The 17,546-nt window shown below is 54.0% G+C and overlaps 5 protein-coding genes across 5 annotated transcripts; 2 read left to right on the forward strand and 3 right to left on the reverse strand.

The window, feature by feature from the left end:
* Positions 1-46: 46 nt before the first annotated feature.
* On the reverse strand, positions 47-6,071 carry N657DRAFT_666405 (glycosyltransferase family 15 protein; the record flags this gene model as incomplete). Its single annotated transcript, XM_062795335.1, has 3 exons — positions 47-1,666; positions 5,807-5,995; positions 6,054-6,071. 3 exons carry the CDS (start codon positions 6,069-6,071, stop codon positions 374-376), a joined length of 1,500 nt encoding a protein of 499 aa, XP_062643812.1. The 3' UTR covers positions 47-373.
* A 1,265-nt stretch (positions 6,072-7,336) lies between these two features.
* Positions 7,337-9,328, reverse strand: N657DRAFT_636917 (uncharacterized protein; the record flags this gene model as incomplete). The annotated part of the gene is made up of 4 exons (XM_062791471.1): positions 7,337-7,351; positions 7,411-7,889; positions 7,952-8,537; positions 8,804-9,328. 4 exons carry the CDS (start codon positions 9,326-9,328, stop codon positions 7,337-7,339), a joined length of 1,605 nt encoding a protein of 534 aa, XP_062643813.1.
* Positions 9,329-9,968: 640 nt separating this feature from the next.
* On the forward strand, positions 9,969-12,333 carry N657DRAFT_580665 (uncharacterized protein; the record flags this gene model as incomplete). Its single annotated transcript, XM_062789474.1, has 6 exons — positions 9,969-10,906; positions 11,174-11,435; positions 11,516-11,602; positions 11,669-11,764; positions 11,855-12,061; positions 12,142-12,333. 6 exons carry the CDS (start codon positions 9,969-9,971, stop codon positions 12,331-12,333), a joined length of 1,782 nt encoding a protein of 593 aa, XP_062643814.1.
* Positions 12,334-12,765: 432 nt separating this feature from the next.
* On the reverse strand, positions 12,766-13,652 carry N657DRAFT_242053 (uncharacterized protein). The gene is made up of 3 exons (XM_062786376.1): positions 13,563-13,652; positions 13,040-13,500; positions 12,766-12,824 (listed from the first exon to the last, which is right to left on the reverse strand). Exons 2-3 carry the CDS (start codon positions 13,451-13,453, stop codon positions 12,804-12,806), a joined length of 435 nt encoding a protein of 144 aa, XP_062643815.1. The 5' UTR covers positions 13,454-13,500; positions 13,563-13,652; the 3' UTR covers positions 12,766-12,803.
* Positions 13,653-15,297: 1,645 nt separating this feature from the next.
* On the forward strand, positions 15,298-15,787 carry N657DRAFT_649626 (uncharacterized protein). Its single transcript, XM_062793763.1, has one exon. It carries the CDS (start codon positions 15,328-15,330, stop codon positions 15,586-15,588), a length of 261 nt encoding a protein of 86 aa, XP_062643816.1. The 5' UTR covers positions 15,298-15,327; the 3' UTR covers positions 15,589-15,787.
* The last annotated feature ends 1,759 nt before the right edge of the window (positions 15,788-17,546 follow it).

Genomic DNA, 17,546 nt, shown 5'->3' on the forward strand with positions numbered 1-17,546 from the left:
AAACAGCGCTGGAGGGTGAAACCTTCGCCAAACCAGCAACTTCGACAGGATGGAATGGAGCGTGACACGAGTCATTACACGACAGAAGAATAGATTTAGGTGTAGGAACCCAACGTAGTTAGGGGTAAGGCGCAGGTCAGCCGCCTCATGAACCTGGTCTAATCCTGCTGCCCCTGACTCGTCAACATCCTTCTCAATACTGTGCACACCAGCGGCAGAACCAAGTTGAGGATCGACTATTGATCAACAGGGAACTGCAGCTCGCGGCTGAGGCCAGGTTCATCCCGCATAATTGAACACGTTACATCAATAAGGATATATGGTATCGCATGGTCAATATATATGCAGCAATACGCCATTCTTCCCTCCTCCGTCACCCCGGAACGCCAATACTATAAGGATACCTTCCCCTCCACCGATCCCACCACCCAACCCTGGTCGCCGCAGCAGCCCGCTGCATCCGTTGCAAACAAATCCCCCGGTTATTCCTCCTCCACGTCCCGTCGTCCCCGCCACAGCGACAGCGACACCCAATCGCCCCCTCACTCTCCTTCGTCCACCCAGCCTCCCTCCCTTTCCCCAACGCCTCATTCCCCGGCAGCTGCCCGCCCGGCGCATTACCAGGACACTGCCAGAACGGGTCGTGGTGATACCCAAAATCCGAAAAGTGATGCAGCCGCTCGGGCGGGAGGAGGAGGTGCACTGCGAACGAATGCACGGGCGCGTCGCCCCATCGCTCCGTGTAGAAGCCGCCTTTGCGGTCGAGGTGGGCAAAGAGGGATTGGTACGCTTCGCTGCGGAAGAAGTCGAGCGAGGCGATTTCGAAGTTGCTCCAGTAGTGGCAGAGGTTCCAGCGCTCGCCCGAGCGCGAGGTGTGCGGGTTGCCGAGGAGGCCGAGGAGTTTGCGGATGGGGTACGGCTGCAGGTACCATGGCATGTCGGTCGTCTCAACGAGGGTGTTGAAGTTTGGGGTGGCGGGGAGGTGGTTGTTTTGGCGGTAGGTGTCGATTTCGCGGAAGAGGGACGGGCAGGTGGCGGGTTCTTCCCAAAGGGCGACGGTGTAGCCGTATGTTTTGCCGTGGGAGGCCATGGCGGCGAAGGGGTCGTAGGTTATGGCACAGGTGTAGCGAATTCCGGGCTCCAGCCGCCAGTACCATTTGAAGGGTGCTAAGGCGGGCTGGGTGTAGAAGGCGCCTGAGTAGAAGCGGCACATGTGGTGGTACGACTCCATGCCACCGTTATAGACGCCGGATGCGGCTTGTTGGGCCATGGACTCGTGGGCTTTTTCGGGCGAGATCCAGGGTGGGTAGGACCAGTCTTTGGCTGGGATGGTCTCAAAGATGGCTTCGCCGCTGGCTGATGCGTTGAGCTCGCGGATGAACTTTGGGTCCCAGGGCTCGTTGTTGAGGAAGATGATGGGGTAATTGAACCATTGGTTGAACTGGGCTTCGATGTTCTGGATTGTTTTGCGGGCTTCGTCGAGCTCTGAATTGCGCGCGAGCATGACGAGGGCGGCCTTTTCGCGTGGTTCTTGGGCGGCGATGCGCGGGTCTTGACATTGTCTCGCGAAGGGCTCGTCGAGGTCTTGTGGCGGGCGTGGGATGCTGTGCAGGTGCGTGTGCAGCAGGGCTTCGAACATGCAGAGAAGAACGACAAGCGCGACGCCCTTGAAAAGCAGGCCGAAGCGACGCGAAGGGCGGCGCGCCCGCCGGACAAGGGCGCCGGCCAGGACGAGAAGCTGCATGTTCAGCGCATTTTCGGACTTGAAGTGTAAAGAAACAGAGAACCTGAAAGCTGGGTGCTGTCAGCTGAAAAAGCCCGAGGTGACACAGGGCACAGGAGCAAGCCAAGCCAAGAGCCCCACATGTCCATCTTGGCGTAAGCTGGGCTGTTTCAGTTGATCAAGGACGCAAGGAGAAGAAGATGGACGTTGGGGCTTCACCCTCCAAGTCCTGGACGGTATGTTGGTGACTTGATGGTCGGTATCCGCGACGCCCTGGTTTCCGGCGAGGGCTTCCCCTAAGATTATAGCTTGCGGGCCTCTCCCAGTCGAAAATCATCTTGCCCAGGCCCACCAGATGTTTGCGACGGACAACTCGATCAGACTTCATGACTGTGCCCGTGAACTCGCCATCGTGGTTGTATGTTGGGATTGCCGCTGCCGGTGGGTCAGGCATCTCAGGCCAGCGCACCCACGTATCAGCTGGAGTGAAGAACGCCTGTGCCTTCCTCTCGGCAACCCACGAGTCGAGGACGTGCCGAAATGTGTCGACGTCGGCGTCGAGCTTGACGTCGGGGTGGTTTTCCCACTTCATCTTCAGCACGGCTTCAGCGTCCTGCTCCGCGATTGAGATTTCTCGAAAATTCTCATCCAGCGTGATGATCTCGTAGAGAGTGAAGATGACACCCTTCATGTCGTCGCGCTCCAAGGTGTAGTCCGTCTCGATCATGACGGAGTAGTTGAAGTCGAAGATGCGGAGGTTATCGTCCTCGCCAACAACCAGATTCCGCGCCGCGACGTCTTGATGCATCACGCCGAACCTGTTGTATAGGTCATCGACGACTGAAAGTAGCTGATGCAGCCACCGAAGAAGGAACAGCCTCGTCGTGGCGTTGTTCTCGTGGAGGGTGCCGCCGGCTATGTATCGGGTCGTAAACCCAACGATCCCTCCTCTGTGATGGCCGAGAACGACCGACTCAACCGAGACAATGTGTGGATGATCGCGGGGAAGCCGGCTCCAGCTGTTGAGTTCGTACCAGGTTCGGAATATGCTCTTATCCATGTACCAGTACTTGAATGGAGCCATTATTATTGGGGACAGCCGTGGCCAAAACGCAAAGCGCTTCCTGGTAGTATACCAGGTCAACATTGGCCCCAGACGGTCCACCTCTGTCAGGCTTCTCAGAAAGATAGTGTTGACAGGAAAGGGAAGGTCAAGGGCAGACAGCGGATAGTTGTTGACACAGTAAGTCATGTCGTGTTTCCGGTCTGTCAAATATGTGATGGGGCCAACTGGCTTTGAAAAACGAATGCCGAAGCGCCGGGACCGAGCTGATCGACGTGTCTCCGCAGCTGAGCAATGCAGATGCCCTCTGTTCTCAACATCTTCAACGGGTTCGAGGGTGCATAGGTAACGGCAAGGTGTCTTCCGTTGGTCGAGATCGGTGATGTGCCAGGTGTATGGCCTGCCGGGATACAAGTCGCCGGATCCGGCCCACAGTCGACCTTCGGGGTCGATCATGTTTTGCAGGAGGCTGCGAGGAACCTTCTACGTGAGTGAGGGAGGGGCGTTTGTTTGCTCGGGAGGGAAAAGAAGTTCAAGCTTGCGGTGTGCAAATTCCGCGCAGGCGTTGAAGTAGTTACCCTTTTAGGAATTGAAGTCAAGGTGGAGTCGAAGAGAAAACACTGCCCGGCAGCTCAGAAAGAATTGAGCAATGTCAACCGCCGACGATCTCCGAAAGAAGATCATTGGAGGATTAAACCAGTGCGGGTCGTCACGTCGGGAAATCGTTGAATTGTTTCACTCGGTACGGAGTACTAACACCAACGCGATGCTAACCAAGGTACGAATCCGTACAGTGGGGGTCCAAAAGTCTGGTCCCCCAACCAACTCCAGCCACAAGATTCTGACATGATGACCAAGATACCTATCTCGAATCAGGCATCTAAGCCATCATAGACAGGGCCCTGGATTGGGAAAGACGAAGCGGCGCCCAGTTCGAGAGCGAAAAGACGGCCATCGTACACTTCACAAGGAACAAGGAGCGATCCTCCGAAACGCCGTTCATAGTCAGAGGGGACACGATCAAACCAAAGAAGAGCGCAAAGATTCTGGGGGTAACAATGGACTGCGAACTCCGTTATAAGAAGCACATTGCCAAGAAGGCAACCAAGGGTCTCGCAGCCGTTCTAGCCCTGAGGAGGCTGAAGATGCTTTCCCCGTGAACAGCAAGACAACTGTTCGTAGCGACAGTGGCTCCCGTCATGGACTATGCGGCCAGCGTCTGGATGCATGCGTGTGGGAAGAAGGCGCTAAGCTGGCTGACAGGGCACAGAAAATTGGTGCCCTAGCAATCACAGGAGCCTTTCGGACTTTAGTGACAGCCGAAGCGAGCATTCTCTCTATACGAGAACGACATGCCCGGGCGGCAGCCAGGTTATGGATCAACATCCACACTCTGCCTGGAACTCATCCCCTCGCGCTCAGGAAGATCCGGGCAACAGTGCGATTCGTCTCCCCGCTTCAAAAGATCGCCCGTTTCGCGGAAGGTGTAAAAGTCGACCAAATGGAAACAATCCAAGAATACGCCGTCGCTCCCTGGGCACCTCGCCTACAGCCGACGATCGAAGCTGACCGAGAGAAGGCGACCGAGATTGCCAACGGAGCCATAGGCATCATGATTGCAACAAGCTCATCCGTGAAGAAAGGCATTGTTGGTGTTGGAGGCATCGCACGAGACACTCTCTTCAACAGGACCAACGAGATCGTGACAAGATTAGCTATAACCCTTGGCACCAGGGAGGAGCAAAACCCATACACAGCAGAACTAGCAGCCATCGCAATGGCCTTGGAGAAGACTCCGGCCAACGCCTGCCATAGGCACATCACCATCGTCACCAGGAACCAGTCAGCGCTAGCAGCAATTAGGCAACCGCGACAACAGTCCGGCCAAGGCACTATACGACAAATCTACGAGTTGGCTAGACTGCACCAAGAAAGAGGGAACTCAGTCGACTTCCTGTGGATCCCAGCGGAAGCCAACTTTGCGTTGGGCTTAGAGGCCAAGGCGGCAGCACAAAGGACAACGAGACAAGGTCAGATACCCAACCTCCAAAGGCCCCAAGCCAAGTGCACCGCAATCAGGCTGGCATTGGCCAAACAACGACAGGGGAGAGTTCTCCCCGAAGGCGTAGGCAAATTCTCAAAGGCTCTGGATATGGCACTCCCTGGCAAGCACACTCGTGATCTCTACGACAAGTTGAAACGAAGAGAGGCCAGTATCCTGGCACAACTCCGAACCGGAATGTCGAGGCTGAACGGCTTTCTGAACAGAATCGGAGCGGTTGAGTCAGACCTTTGTCCTTGCGGCCGAGCGAGGGAAACCGTGGAACATTTTCTATTGCGATGCGTGAGATGGGCAGCTCTGAGGGAGGACATGTTGCAATGCACACTGGCAAGGCGGGGGAGCCTCTCATTCTACCTGGAAGGGAAAGCAAAAGATGTGGTCGCCAGACATGAAAGCATTCCGGACAACGATCAAGTGCGCAATGGCGACAGGGAGATTGGATCTCGACGAGGAACGACGAAGATTGCGACAATCACAGTAGGGGAGCTCCACTAACATTACACAGCCTCAACCAGCAGATCCCGCTTTAGCTGCTGAAGATAGGACGCTGAACACTTGGAGAACGCAGCCTCCAAGTCGATCTGCTAAACTAAGTCAAGACGCAATAGGTGGCGTGAGAAAAGGGGAGAGAGTAGAGGGCTTGTACGAGTTGATGATTGAACGTCAACGAATTGGATGTACTTAGCGTGCCAAGGCCCTTTAGGCTTCGTGCCTCCGGGCGAAATAAATTCCATCCATCCATCCATCCTTTTGGAAGAACGTAGACAGGAACATCATCATCAATTGAGTGGTTGCCCATCTTTTAGCACCCAATTACTACGGTGCGGCACATTCGTGGCTGTTGGCTTTCCAACAAAATACCTCCTGAAGCCGTTCCAATGCAACTACCCTGTTTATCCAGCCCTTGTCGGTTACAGTAAACTTCCAAGTAGCCAATTCAGCCTTATCAGCCGGGAACCACTGTTGTTGAATGCCTCTTGCCCTTGAAAATGACGGTTGCTGGGAGTGCTACCCATGTTGCTGAGACACAATCAAGGAACGACGTCCAGGCACGCGAACCAGGGACTTTTCGTTGAACCGCACGCGTTTGAGAGCTTCCTGTTGGAACCTGCAGGGCGACGACCGCTGAGATATGCGCTGGAAGAAGCTATTCCCAGTCAAAGCAGTGGATTGAATTTTTAAGGTGGTAAAAGTGATTGATTGACCATGCTGTTGATGGGCATGGGAGAGGACTAAGTATGTAAGGAAGAGGGGTTGCGGTGCTGGCACCAATCAAACCACCGAGGTCCGTTGAATGCAGCCATCAAGGCGGCTTCGTTCCGACACTTCCAACTACCGAGTCCATCTTACGGGCTTGCTGGGTTCGAAGAACTGAGTTCCTGCGAATGAACTGGGCTATCCAGCGTTTCCCAACAGTTGTACGGCTTGCTCCCTGTGCCTGTAGTACTCGGCTAGCGAACCCCCTGATCTGCGCGTGGGTTGGTGGAACACCAAGGGCAACCTGGGTTAGGACCCATTGTGCAAGGTGATTTTCTTGTACCTGGCTAAGGGTCTGAAGTGGTTCGGATGCGGTTGAATGGTGTTGGAAGACCAGCAGCCACGATTCCACGGTGATCACACAGATGATGGGAGCTTACAACAGTGGGTTTTGAGATACTCGGAGCATCCCAGATGTTCTTGATTGAAGGTTGTTCTTCTCTCACGTCTCTAGCGAAGGGGGAATCGCCCTGACTTCGTTGCCCAGCGCCCTGGTTACCCCTCACGTTGCCTGACGCTCAGTTGGGCAGCTATGCATCCAACAGCAGGGCACTTGCAGCTGAGCGTCCGATTTCCAGTGCCACGACTTTCCAACAAATGGGCCTGGTGGCCGTAAAGTCGGTTCTGGACAGTAGCCCTGGGAACGCCGAATTCCTAGGAGATGGACCGTATTGAAGAGCCACCACGGTGGTATATGGCAAGGGCATCTTGAAGGTCTTGCTCAGTATACATCCGTAGTCCCTACCGACTGTTGATAGTGATGTCAAAGTCTGAAGTGGTTTGGAGAGAAAATGACTGAGTTGTGGTAAGTTGAAGTGGTTGGGTTGAAAAAACGGTGTGGGTTTGCCAAGTGGCCAAATGGGGGTTGGCCCAAATTGGTGGTCCCGACTTAACGTTAGTTTAACGGGATTTAGGAACGAAGACAGACTTGCGGTGTAATAGCGGGGGGATATGCTTCACGATGCCTGCGAGAGACAGAGCAGCGAGCTGGTGGTGGGAATTAACAACGAAGTGCTCCATGAAACCTGAAGAGAGACAGCCACTAGATTTGAGATAGTCTGTAAGTATGAGCGGGCGAGGCTTCCCCATCCATTAGCTGCATGCAGCGTCCCGAACGAACAGCACGATTTGGTCAGCTGTAGTCTAATGCCCCAAGCCCTGAGCTACCTTTCAGACCAAAACAACACCTTTAACAACCAAAGAGAATGATCCATCGCCAACATCAACCCGGTCATCCGTGATGAAACTGTCAGTATCAACCAAACAGTTCCGAACATTAACACCAATCCCAAACTCCCCCGTCACCTCCTCTTTCCGTTTCGCATACAGCGCCGGAAACAAACAGAGCTTAATCCTCGCGCCCTTCTCCACCGAGAGCCGTCTCGGCCAACCCTTCGTTGCCTGCTTACGGGCCAGTACCCCCATCGGGACAAAAGCGCTGTCCCCGTCGCCGTCCCTGAACATGATATCCGGGTTGAACAGCTCGCCTGGCTGAAAGAAAACTAGCCTGTATTTTGACCCTGATAGCGCCAGCTCCTGCTTGAGCTTTAGGGCCCGGATAAAGGTCTCGGTAAATAAGCTGGCGACGGGGTTCTCGTCGTGGTCTTTCTCTGAGGCACCGATTATTGTGTCGTCGTTGGGCGAGATGAGGTGTGCTAGGGCGCTGGAGAGCTTGATGGCGAGGTTCTTTGCGGTGGTTTGGAGGATATGGAATAGGAAGTATTTCTCGGAGGTAACGGACTTGTAGGCCAGGACTTCGAGCTGTTGGAGTGTTTGTGGCCCGGCTGAGTTTGTCGGTAACGATTAGCTGTGACGGTCTGTGGATCGGGTGCGTGTTTGCACTTACCTTCGGCGAGTAGATGTTTTCTATATTGGTCTAGCATTGGCGATTCCTTGGCGAGGAGGTCGGGGAAATTTGACTCGAAGACTAACTCGCTGAATCCCGCAGCGATGATGGCTTTCATAATATGGGACTCGGAGACGCTGTCATCCGTAGTCGAAATCAGCTCGAAGAGTTGGTCGAGGCTGCAATGGGCCACGCGCAGCGACCAGGACTCAGATTCCGTATGCTTGACTTCCTGTCCACCATGGGTACTAAGGTCAGTTGGTGCTGGCGGGATCGTGATGTCCACGGATGCGCATGCATCTTCGATATCTGTGGCCATGCATTCCAACTCCTGCCAAATGGTCCGAATAGACGGCGCAAGCGAGCCGGTGCTGGCGAGGGTGATCATCCGCCGTTGGCTAGTCATCTGTACCAGCTGGCCTTTGAGTACAGAGTTCTCATATCGGAGGTCTCGCTGCATGACAACGTCGTCGCGATACTCAGCTGCCTTGATCGCGCTCTCTTGTATTCTGGCGCACTCGTATTCTGCTGCAGACAGCCGGTTGGATAGTGTAAAAATGTAGTCTTGCCGCTCCCGTAAGTTCCTCTGTAGTTCTCGCACAAATTGTTCGTTTAATCGAGCGTCGTTGTTTGCTGCTACGTTCGATGTTGGTGAGACGCCAGGGGAAATTTCCGCAGGGTGGTCTCGGCTGCACTCTGTCTTGACTCTGGACGATAGAGACGTCGTTTTTGTCCTGTCCTGGCGTGAAGTCCTGTTGCCGTGCCGGGAAGTTGATCCATGAGTTGTTGTCTGCTGGCTTGAATTAGCTCGCGACATGTCCGCTACTCTCAATCTCATGGGGGAGTACTAACAAGCTTCCCGACTTCACTCTTTAGTCCGGCATTGTTGGTCCGCTGCAAGCTCACGTCCGAGCTAACAGACTCTGCTGTGGAATGGTTAGGAAGCGTGGACGTCTCTGAACGCTGACGGCGGTTCAAAGATAGCGTGCGAGATCGAGATGTAGATTCCACAGACGTGTTCCTCAACCAGTAGCGGATCTGAGGCGGCTCAATACGGCTGATCTCCTCGCGAATATTCTCACGGTCGGCATCACAGTAGCCTTCCAGAAAAGCAGACCCCTCAGAGAGAAGATGTTGGACCGTCCATGGTCCTGCGCGGCCGTAGTCTTTAGTTTCCTTCTTCAGTGCGCTTTGAATCAGCTTTGCCGTGACCTGTTTCCCTGTTCTTTTGGCGATGTGGGCAATTGCCGCGTTTTCAAACTCGAGATTCTGCTGAAGGGAATAGTCCAGGCACGCCAGAAGGATGTGGATCTCGCTCCGCTGCCAGCGAAACCTGGGCGGTCGGGGACTGCTGCGACGCTTCAGTCTTCTTGCCATGGCTCTGAGCACAGCTGTCGACGCCACAAAAGGGCGCTTGAGGATATACAGAAATCGTTTTCTCGCGCCAGGAATGGTGCGGTGGTCATGTGAGTTTGAACATGGGCGTTCAGCTGGATTCAGCCTTGCGAAAACCACCCCTGTGAGTGGCGTTTCTTGGACGTCTCACCTCATGCATCCCAATCCTCAACCGAATTACCAACAGACATAACGACCCCTCTGTGATTGGTTGCGCACATCATTATGCCGGTTGGATGGAACGGAAATGCCTTGCCTGCCCTTTTTCAATGGCAGCAGTATGCCTGTCCAGGGTTGCAAGCGCCCAGCAGACCGGAGCGTGGTAGGTCGCGGTCTGCAATGGAGGTCAGGGCAGGGTCCGCGGCTCCGGAACAGGACTGGCAGGAAGAGAGTGGCCTGAACTCAGCTGGAGAGTCTGAGGCCTCCCACGTACCCTAAAGGGAGGAGCAGAGGCCCAGGGATTGTCCACAACCTGAGCACGCGAAATTTCTAACATCCTGTCTCTCTCTACTTCCTTGTCCTCCTTCTGCCGGGGAATTTTTAGGTTGCCATGGACGGTTCGAGAGCGTCCACAGTGACGCTGGAAGGAAATGATCTGCTTGTTCACTATCGTTCAAGCGTCATGGACAACCTCGTACCCGAGCACGTTCCAGACCACCTTCTGGACGACCCAAAAACACCCGGTTCCTCAAAACGTCTACTCATGGCTGTTGACTTTGGGACCACGTACTCGGCGATCGCATACGTCGCACTTGAAGGCGGACCAGAAGAATCGGCCGGCGATCTCGATCTTACGCACATTTGCACAATACAAAACTACCCAGATGACGCGACCTTTGGTGCTCTGGACGACGAAATGCGAAGTGAGGTACCTACAGAAGTGATATACCCGTTGGATCGTGACTTTCGGCAAAAGGAGGGCTTACTAGCCATTGGAAGACAGAATCAACTGGAGGAGGTGCCAGAACCGGCCATTGGCGAGGTCAAAGCAGATTCGGACAACCCTCTGGCCATCTTCGGTGCGCAGGGCGCCAATTACTCGGATCAGATGTCTGTCGACGAGACAAGCTCGTTTCGCTGGGGTTACGGAGTCCACGAGACCTGGGATAGATTTGCCACCCACGCCGATCCAAACAACAGACCCCTCGCTCGATTCAAACTCCTTCTCGACAATAGCGACTGGACTCAAACCGTTCGGGACGATTTGGGTGTCACGCTACAGGAGCTGAAGCGAAGAAGAATTATCAAAGACCCCTGCGATGTCATTGCCGATTTCCTGACATGCCTCTTGCGGCATGCGAAAACTGAACTTGAAAATGCCGGATACGACGACAGCTACAAAATGGAAACTATCCTCTGCGTCCCGGCGATCTGGAGCCAAAAGGCCTGCCGTAACATGCAAACAGCGATGGCGAGAGCCATGGGTCAGGCAGGGTTTGCAGGCGTTGACGTCCAGAACAACAACATCGACAATCTCTTCATTGTGTCTGAGCCAGAGGCAGCCGCTGCGTTTGTGCTGGCTACTTCACGCGATATCACGGTAACATGCGTATCTCTCAGGTCAATCTGAGTCCCACAGAGTGCTGACTAACAGGAAATTAGCCAGGCGAGACATTCGTCCTCTTGGACGCAGGTAAACAAAACCTTAAAACCGTTTCCTGCTTATGTACTGATATTGTCTTAAGGAGGAGGGACTGTCGACGCCAACACCTATACCGTGAGCATGGCCACTCCGTTGCGCCTCACTCGGGAGGTGGTACCGCCAGGTGGTAAGCAATCTTATGTGACTGCCATCATCCAGCAATCCCGGAGATGTTACTGACACAGAACAGGTGGCCTTTACGGATCTAGCTACATTAACGAAAGCTTCCGCGAGCTGCTTCGACGTCGACTTGCCGACGAAGCATACTTGGAAAGCGATGATAGAACCATCGACGGAATTATTGAAAGGATCATGTTCGATAAATTTGAGTACAGGCTCAAACGAGTCTTCGACTGCTATTCAATCAAGGGCACGAAAAAATTTGATGTCCCGGGCCTCCGTCCCGATCCTGCAAAAGGCTTCGACCGGGGCAGCTTAAAGATACCCGTGTAGGTTCCCGGTTGCACCACCTCACTTTCAAGACTCGATATCTCACTTATTCATTGCCTGCTAGAGATAAGATCAAGGAACTCTTCCTCGCTCGTATGAAAGGCATTGGGTCTATCATGGAAGAACAGATTACCAATGCCTTGAAGAAGGACACCAAGATTAACGTGTGTCAACGATGGGTTCCGCCCCTTTAACTTCTCTTTCAGAAGGGAGGCTGACATGTACTCCAGAAAGTTCTCCTCATTGGTGGATTTGCTGGGTCGGTCTCACTCCAAAGATACCTCAGCAACCACCTCAAAAGCATCTGTGAAGAGAAGAAGTGCCCAGTGCCGAGTCTCCTGATTCCACCCCGCACGTACGCCAGGCCACCATATCCGCCCCTCCAGGTCCCCTAGGAGGATGTATGCTGATGTAAGTCTAGCGTGACGGCGGTTGCTCGTGGTGCTGTTCTTCGCGCCCTCAACAAGGAACGTGGCCCACGGGGATACGCCAGGTCCAGCTACGGAATACTACGAACCGAAATCTGGAAAGAGTTCCCTGAGCATGAGGAGGCCAAAATTGCCTATGACCCTCATGATGGGCAGCCGTACGCATTCAACACCATAGATTGGGTGCTCAAATTGGTTGGTTTTTTCCATCTCCCAGACTCCGCACCATGCCCCCTTATTGACGTAGGGACTAATCAACGACTACGGGCGTCCAGGGCCAAGAAGTTGAACCAGTCTGGACATGCGCCCCATTTCTCTGCAGTCACACGTTTGACTGCTTCCCGGTGCGCCCGCTGATATGCAGGGAGATTCTGTACGTGTCCCTATCTCTAGCTTTTCAGTTGCGCTTATGGCAAAATTCCAATGACAAAGTTTCGCGCCATGAGAAGCACGCTGTTGGTGTCTAAATGAATTCTGTATTGTGTTATCTTAGTTACATGTCAACTATTTGCAACCCCCCACTACCTGCAGACATTGGGCACAAGCTGATGGCTTTGAGTCTGCCTGCCTGCCCGCCCGCCTTCTAACGAGTCCGCGTCCCATCACACTGGTTGGTTCGGCCAAAGTCAGCCAACGAACACCCAGACAGCTGCAATGACTCCAAGGACCATAGTTGAAGTAGCAGCCGTCTTGCCAGCCGAGTTTCCCGAATCCCCTCCTTGCGTGGCCGTCCCAGGTGCGGCGCCCACCCTGAGACAGGCCATGTTGATGGTGGTGTTGTCCCGTCCACTCTCTACCAACGACCGGCCTAGATTGAAGGCAATGACCGCGGTGGACTTCTGCTCCTCAAAGCTGCGGTAGCGCATCTGGCGCCAAGCATGTGTATACGAAGCGTTGCCTGATTTAGGAGGATCAGACGTCCACAAGAACGTGTTGCTCATTCTAGCAAACCATGTGTCTAATAGCAGCATTAGCAGGCTCCGGTCAAACAACCAACCTGGTGTACATGTGCAGTCATCATAACAACGTACTCCTTCCACCCCACAAAGGCAAGACTCGGCGATCCCAAACCATCGTCGGACAGTTGATCCTCGGCGGCGTCTGTAAGTAGCCCTGAAGGGCTTCGAGAGGAGCTCCGTTTACACCGGTAAACAGGTTCTTGAGGTCGCTCACGCATTGGGCACTGAGCAATTTCTCGCATCCGCCGTCGTTGCCCCCAATCTCGTTGGTCGAGTTGGATTCCAGGGCCCAAGCGTAGTACTCTCTCTGTTGAGATTGGTTCCGGTTGACGGTACTGTTGTCGTACTCCAACCACCAGGAAACGGCCTGTGCCGGCTTGCCTTTGGCGGGAGCACTAATGTACTTGTCCAAGTTGATAATGTCCTGGATATCCTGGTCTTCCAAGTTGTCGATGGCAAAGACAAACTTCGGGGGGCTGGTGAATAACGGCTCGAACGGGAACGTCACCGACGCGCTCGCTTCAGCTTTGATGCAATAGCCGTTCTTGGAGTAGTCGCAGTTCTGTGCCGAAGTCGCGCTTACGAGCAACGCGGCGAGTGCAACGAGTCGACATCGTTGGAAGGCCATGGTGAAAGATGCTTTGGGGGGAGGTTCCTGGGTGGCGCGGGGCTTTGCTGAACAAGAGGTCAGCCTGCCGTCTGAATCCTCGGGAATTTCTTTCTTAAGGCATCGTCACTCCGCGACAAGATAGGGGGGACTGCCACGGGATTACGGGCTCCCGTGCCGCGCGTGCCTCCCAACCGTACAAGGTTTAATTAAAGTGATGTCGCATCCTTCGAGCCGCCGATTGCCTTTCGGCGCCGGATGCAATTGGAAGCCCCTTGTCTTCTCAACGCACTCCGGCTTCGGGCACTTTGGTCCGTTCCTAGACTCCGGTCGACACAAAGCCCCTGAAAGGGGCGGTCAAAATAACAATCTCTGCCTGCCTGAGCTGGAGCGTCGAGCTTGGCGGACTTGTGTCGAAACAAGTTCAGCACGAGGCTCCCGACAACCTCCCCGGGCCGTACACCTCCTCGAGGAATCGGCATTGGAACCGACCTGTTCGTTTTTCCAGGAGGCTGAACAGAACCAGATTTGTAAGCGCCCAGTCGGGTAAGCATTTGGCCCGGATGCACCAATCGACGGCAGCGGCAACCACATTGGTGAAAGATCCCCTACCCCCTTACCCCGTCTCCATTTCTCCACCCCCTAAAAAGCTTATCTTCTGCTGTAGGAGGGTTCAAGAAATAGGAGGTTTCGGGATCCCAAAACCGGCGCCTCTTCTCCTCTGTTAGTGCTGTCCGTTTCAAGAAAACGGTGGAAACTGGCTGTGCCGTGCAACCGTTCAGGCTTGCAGGTAATTACCGGCCAATCGAAGCACTGTCATTGGGCACAGCCCCTTGCTGCAGAGCTGGGAACGCCCTGCACGAATCGATTCGCACCATGGTCCTGGGAATTCACGTGTATGACTCTCGATCGCATTATGCTGAAGCAGGTCTTCGGTATCATTGATGACCACCAGCTCACCCCTTCCCCGCTCCCAAAAGTGACAACAAGTCTTTTACTCGTCCTGAGAGCCTGATGCCACACGTGACGCCACCCACCTGCTCGGATGCCTCCTCCCTGACAGAAGACTAGCCGCGTTGGTGTCGTTCGACGAATGAAACATCTTGAGTTGCAGTGCTGAAATACGGATCCGTACACCGTCAAGTGGACTGGATACGATCAGCCTACCGAGGTGCCCGCAGACCACCTGACAAATGCAAAAGAGGTGGTCCGTAACTTCCACCGCCGCTATCCCCAGAAGCCTGGCCCCTAGCTTAGCACCGTGCATCGACGGAGCTCCGTACACCGATCCTACTCGGTGGGACACCGTGGGGTCTTGCACGCAACCTCCAAGCAATATAGACGCGCTGCCTGAGTGTGGTGACCGGGGCCTACAAGGCTACTCCGGCCCGCAATCTGGAGAGCGAGGCCTGGGTTCCCCCTATTGACTTATACCTCAATAGGTGGGTGGCAGGCCGAGCAGCGGCTGCATAAGGATTGGGATGACGGAGCTTCTGCACACCGCATGCACGGCTGTGGGAGGAACCAGCGGAAGTGATGATCATGAAGACGAAGTTGCTTGCATTGTTGATGATGCATGATACAGAAAACGAAGTGGATGAAACCCTGATCTTGAGCCGATGTGGGCCACAATAACAACAACGGTGACATCCCAATTGCGGCGGCGCAGGAACACGAGCCCCTTGGCGGTGGGACCCAGGAGTGTGCCAAGGGGTGGCTGCAGGCACACATCAGGCAGTGAACACAGCCAGTGGACGTTACTACGGAGGTTACAGGCAAAAGTTTTCAAAGTGGGCCAGGTACCGGCAAGGGTCACGGTCAGGGGCCCACTCTCCCTTCCAATGTACCAACACGTCGCGCGTAGCCGTCAATTCAGCAAAAACACCACCTTTGCAATGGCTTCAGAGCCCCCCTCTACACCACCTGGCCAGCGGTTCAAGAACCCTGATCTTACCCGCGATGAGCGGCTTCAAGTTCAAATACTCCGCAATCTTGGCATGTCGTACGAGCAAATCGTTGCACAACTTGGGCTTACCTACAACCAAGTTGGACATGCTTGCCGCGCTCCAAATATTACACCTGTCACGGGATTCCCCGTTCCTTGTTCGAATGGTTATGTCGTATGCTTGCGGTTATGCATACGTCATGGGGTTTGATCATACGTCTATGGTCATGCTTACGCATAGGCCTCTGCTCCAGTACTTAAGGTCTGGTTGCACGCCCATTCCTGTCATCTAGCTCTTGCTCTTGTTGTAGCAATATCGATCTTGTATGTGCGAGCTGACCAGACCTTGAGTGGTGCCCGTCACAACACCAAAGAAACGTTCTGGTCGACCTAGCCTTCTCAATCCTGAGCAGATTGAAGAGCTGATCACCTTTGTTACCTCCTCGAAAGCCGCTCGCCGAATGCCTTACTCGAAGATTCCTCTTGCTCTTGGCTGAGACTGTTCAGAGTATGCCATCCGCTACGCTCTTCGCAACGCTGGCTTTAAACGCTATGTTGCATACCGAAAGCCTCCGATTACCGAGAAGAACCGACTGTGACGGGCACCACCCAAGGTCTGGTCAGCTCGCACATACAAGATTGATATTGCTACAACGAGAGCAAGAGCTAAATGACAGGAATGGGCGTGCAACCAGACCTTAAGTACTGGAGCAGAGGCCTATGCGTTAGCATGACCCTGACGTATGATCAGATCCCATGACGTATGCATAACCGCAAGCATATGACATAACCATGACAACAGGAACGGGGAATCCCGTGACACCGACAACTCCGCCTCGACAATGCTCTCGAGCGTATACACTGGCTTCTCGAGCGATATCACGAAATCCTCTGGACTGACGAGACCTGGGTGACTGCTGGTACCCGTCGAAAGGTCTGGGTTACACGCCGTCAAGACGAAGCATACGACCCAACTTGCATCGTTGAGCGTGAACAACGGCTAAAGGGATGGATGTTCTGGGGTTCATATTCAGCAAAATATGGCAAAGGGCCTGCTCTTTTTTGGGAGAAGGACTGGGGATCGATAACTGGGGAGAAGTACTCGGAGAGAGCTGTCCCTCTTGTTGATGCGTGGTTTCGGCTTCATCTAGGCCAGGTATTCATGTATGACAATGCCTCTCCTTATACTGCCCAGGTCACTCGCGACGAGCTTATAGCTCGAGGGGTTTCTGTTTACACCCATCCTCCCTATAGCCCTGATCTAAATCCGATCGAGAACGCGTGGAACTGGATGAAGGATTACATTGCAGTCAATTACCCAGCAAATATGTCATACGACAGACTATGGGAAGCAGTAAATACTGCATAGGAAGCAATCCCTGAGGAATTCCTTAGAGAGCGTGTAGATACAATGCCTGTACGGCAACAGGCTGTTATTGATACCAATGGAATGTATATCCTTTCTGAATTGACGGCCGCGCGCGACGCGTTGGTACATTGGAAGGGAGAGTGGGCCCCTGACCGTGACCCTTGCCGGTACCTGGCCCACTTTGAAAACTTTTGCCTGTAACCTCCGTACAGTAAGTAGGCAGGGAATGGACAGAGCGAGACGCAGATGTGCCGACTATCGAAGAGTGGAAGGCCTGGGAGCCTAGGAAGGACGATTAATGCAAGGTGTTGAACTGAACTGACCCCATGGCACCTGGATTCAGGGGCTGGGCACGGTTGCCCAATGCAGTAAGCGTGGAAGACTCGTCACCCACCCAAAAGCAGGGTCTAGGGTCCCGAAGCCCTCGGTTCTTTGAAGGAGGACACACAGAGGACGGAAGGTTCAGACAGCCAATTCAAGCTTTATCTTGTGCCTCAATTGATGCAGTGTCACCTGGTTGGTCTATGCCTATTCGAGCCAGTAACTGTTGCTGTCCAACAGCTGGAGTATAGGGTACAAGTTTGGGAAACTCCTTCGAAATCCCTTCGGGTAGTCTAACGCATTGCATACGTTCTAGCTGGGCCTAATCACCCAGCTAGTGTCACGGCACTGGACCGCCGATCCCTAGGTCACGTGGCACATTGCACTTAGCTTCAGGTTCATCCATCCGCTCGATGGTTGTTTATGTAACCAAGGGCAGCGAAGCGAGACGGCTCCTGGATGCACGCTACTTCCATATA

This window comes from Parathielavia appendiculata (assembly GCF_033297405.1).
Source record: "Parathielavia appendiculata strain CBS 731.68 unplaced genomic scaffold N657scaffold_20, whole genome shotgun sequence".
NCBI classification, from domain to species: domain Eukaryota; kingdom Fungi; phylum Ascomycota; class Sordariomycetes; order Sordariales; family Chaetomiaceae; genus Parathielavia; species Parathielavia appendiculata.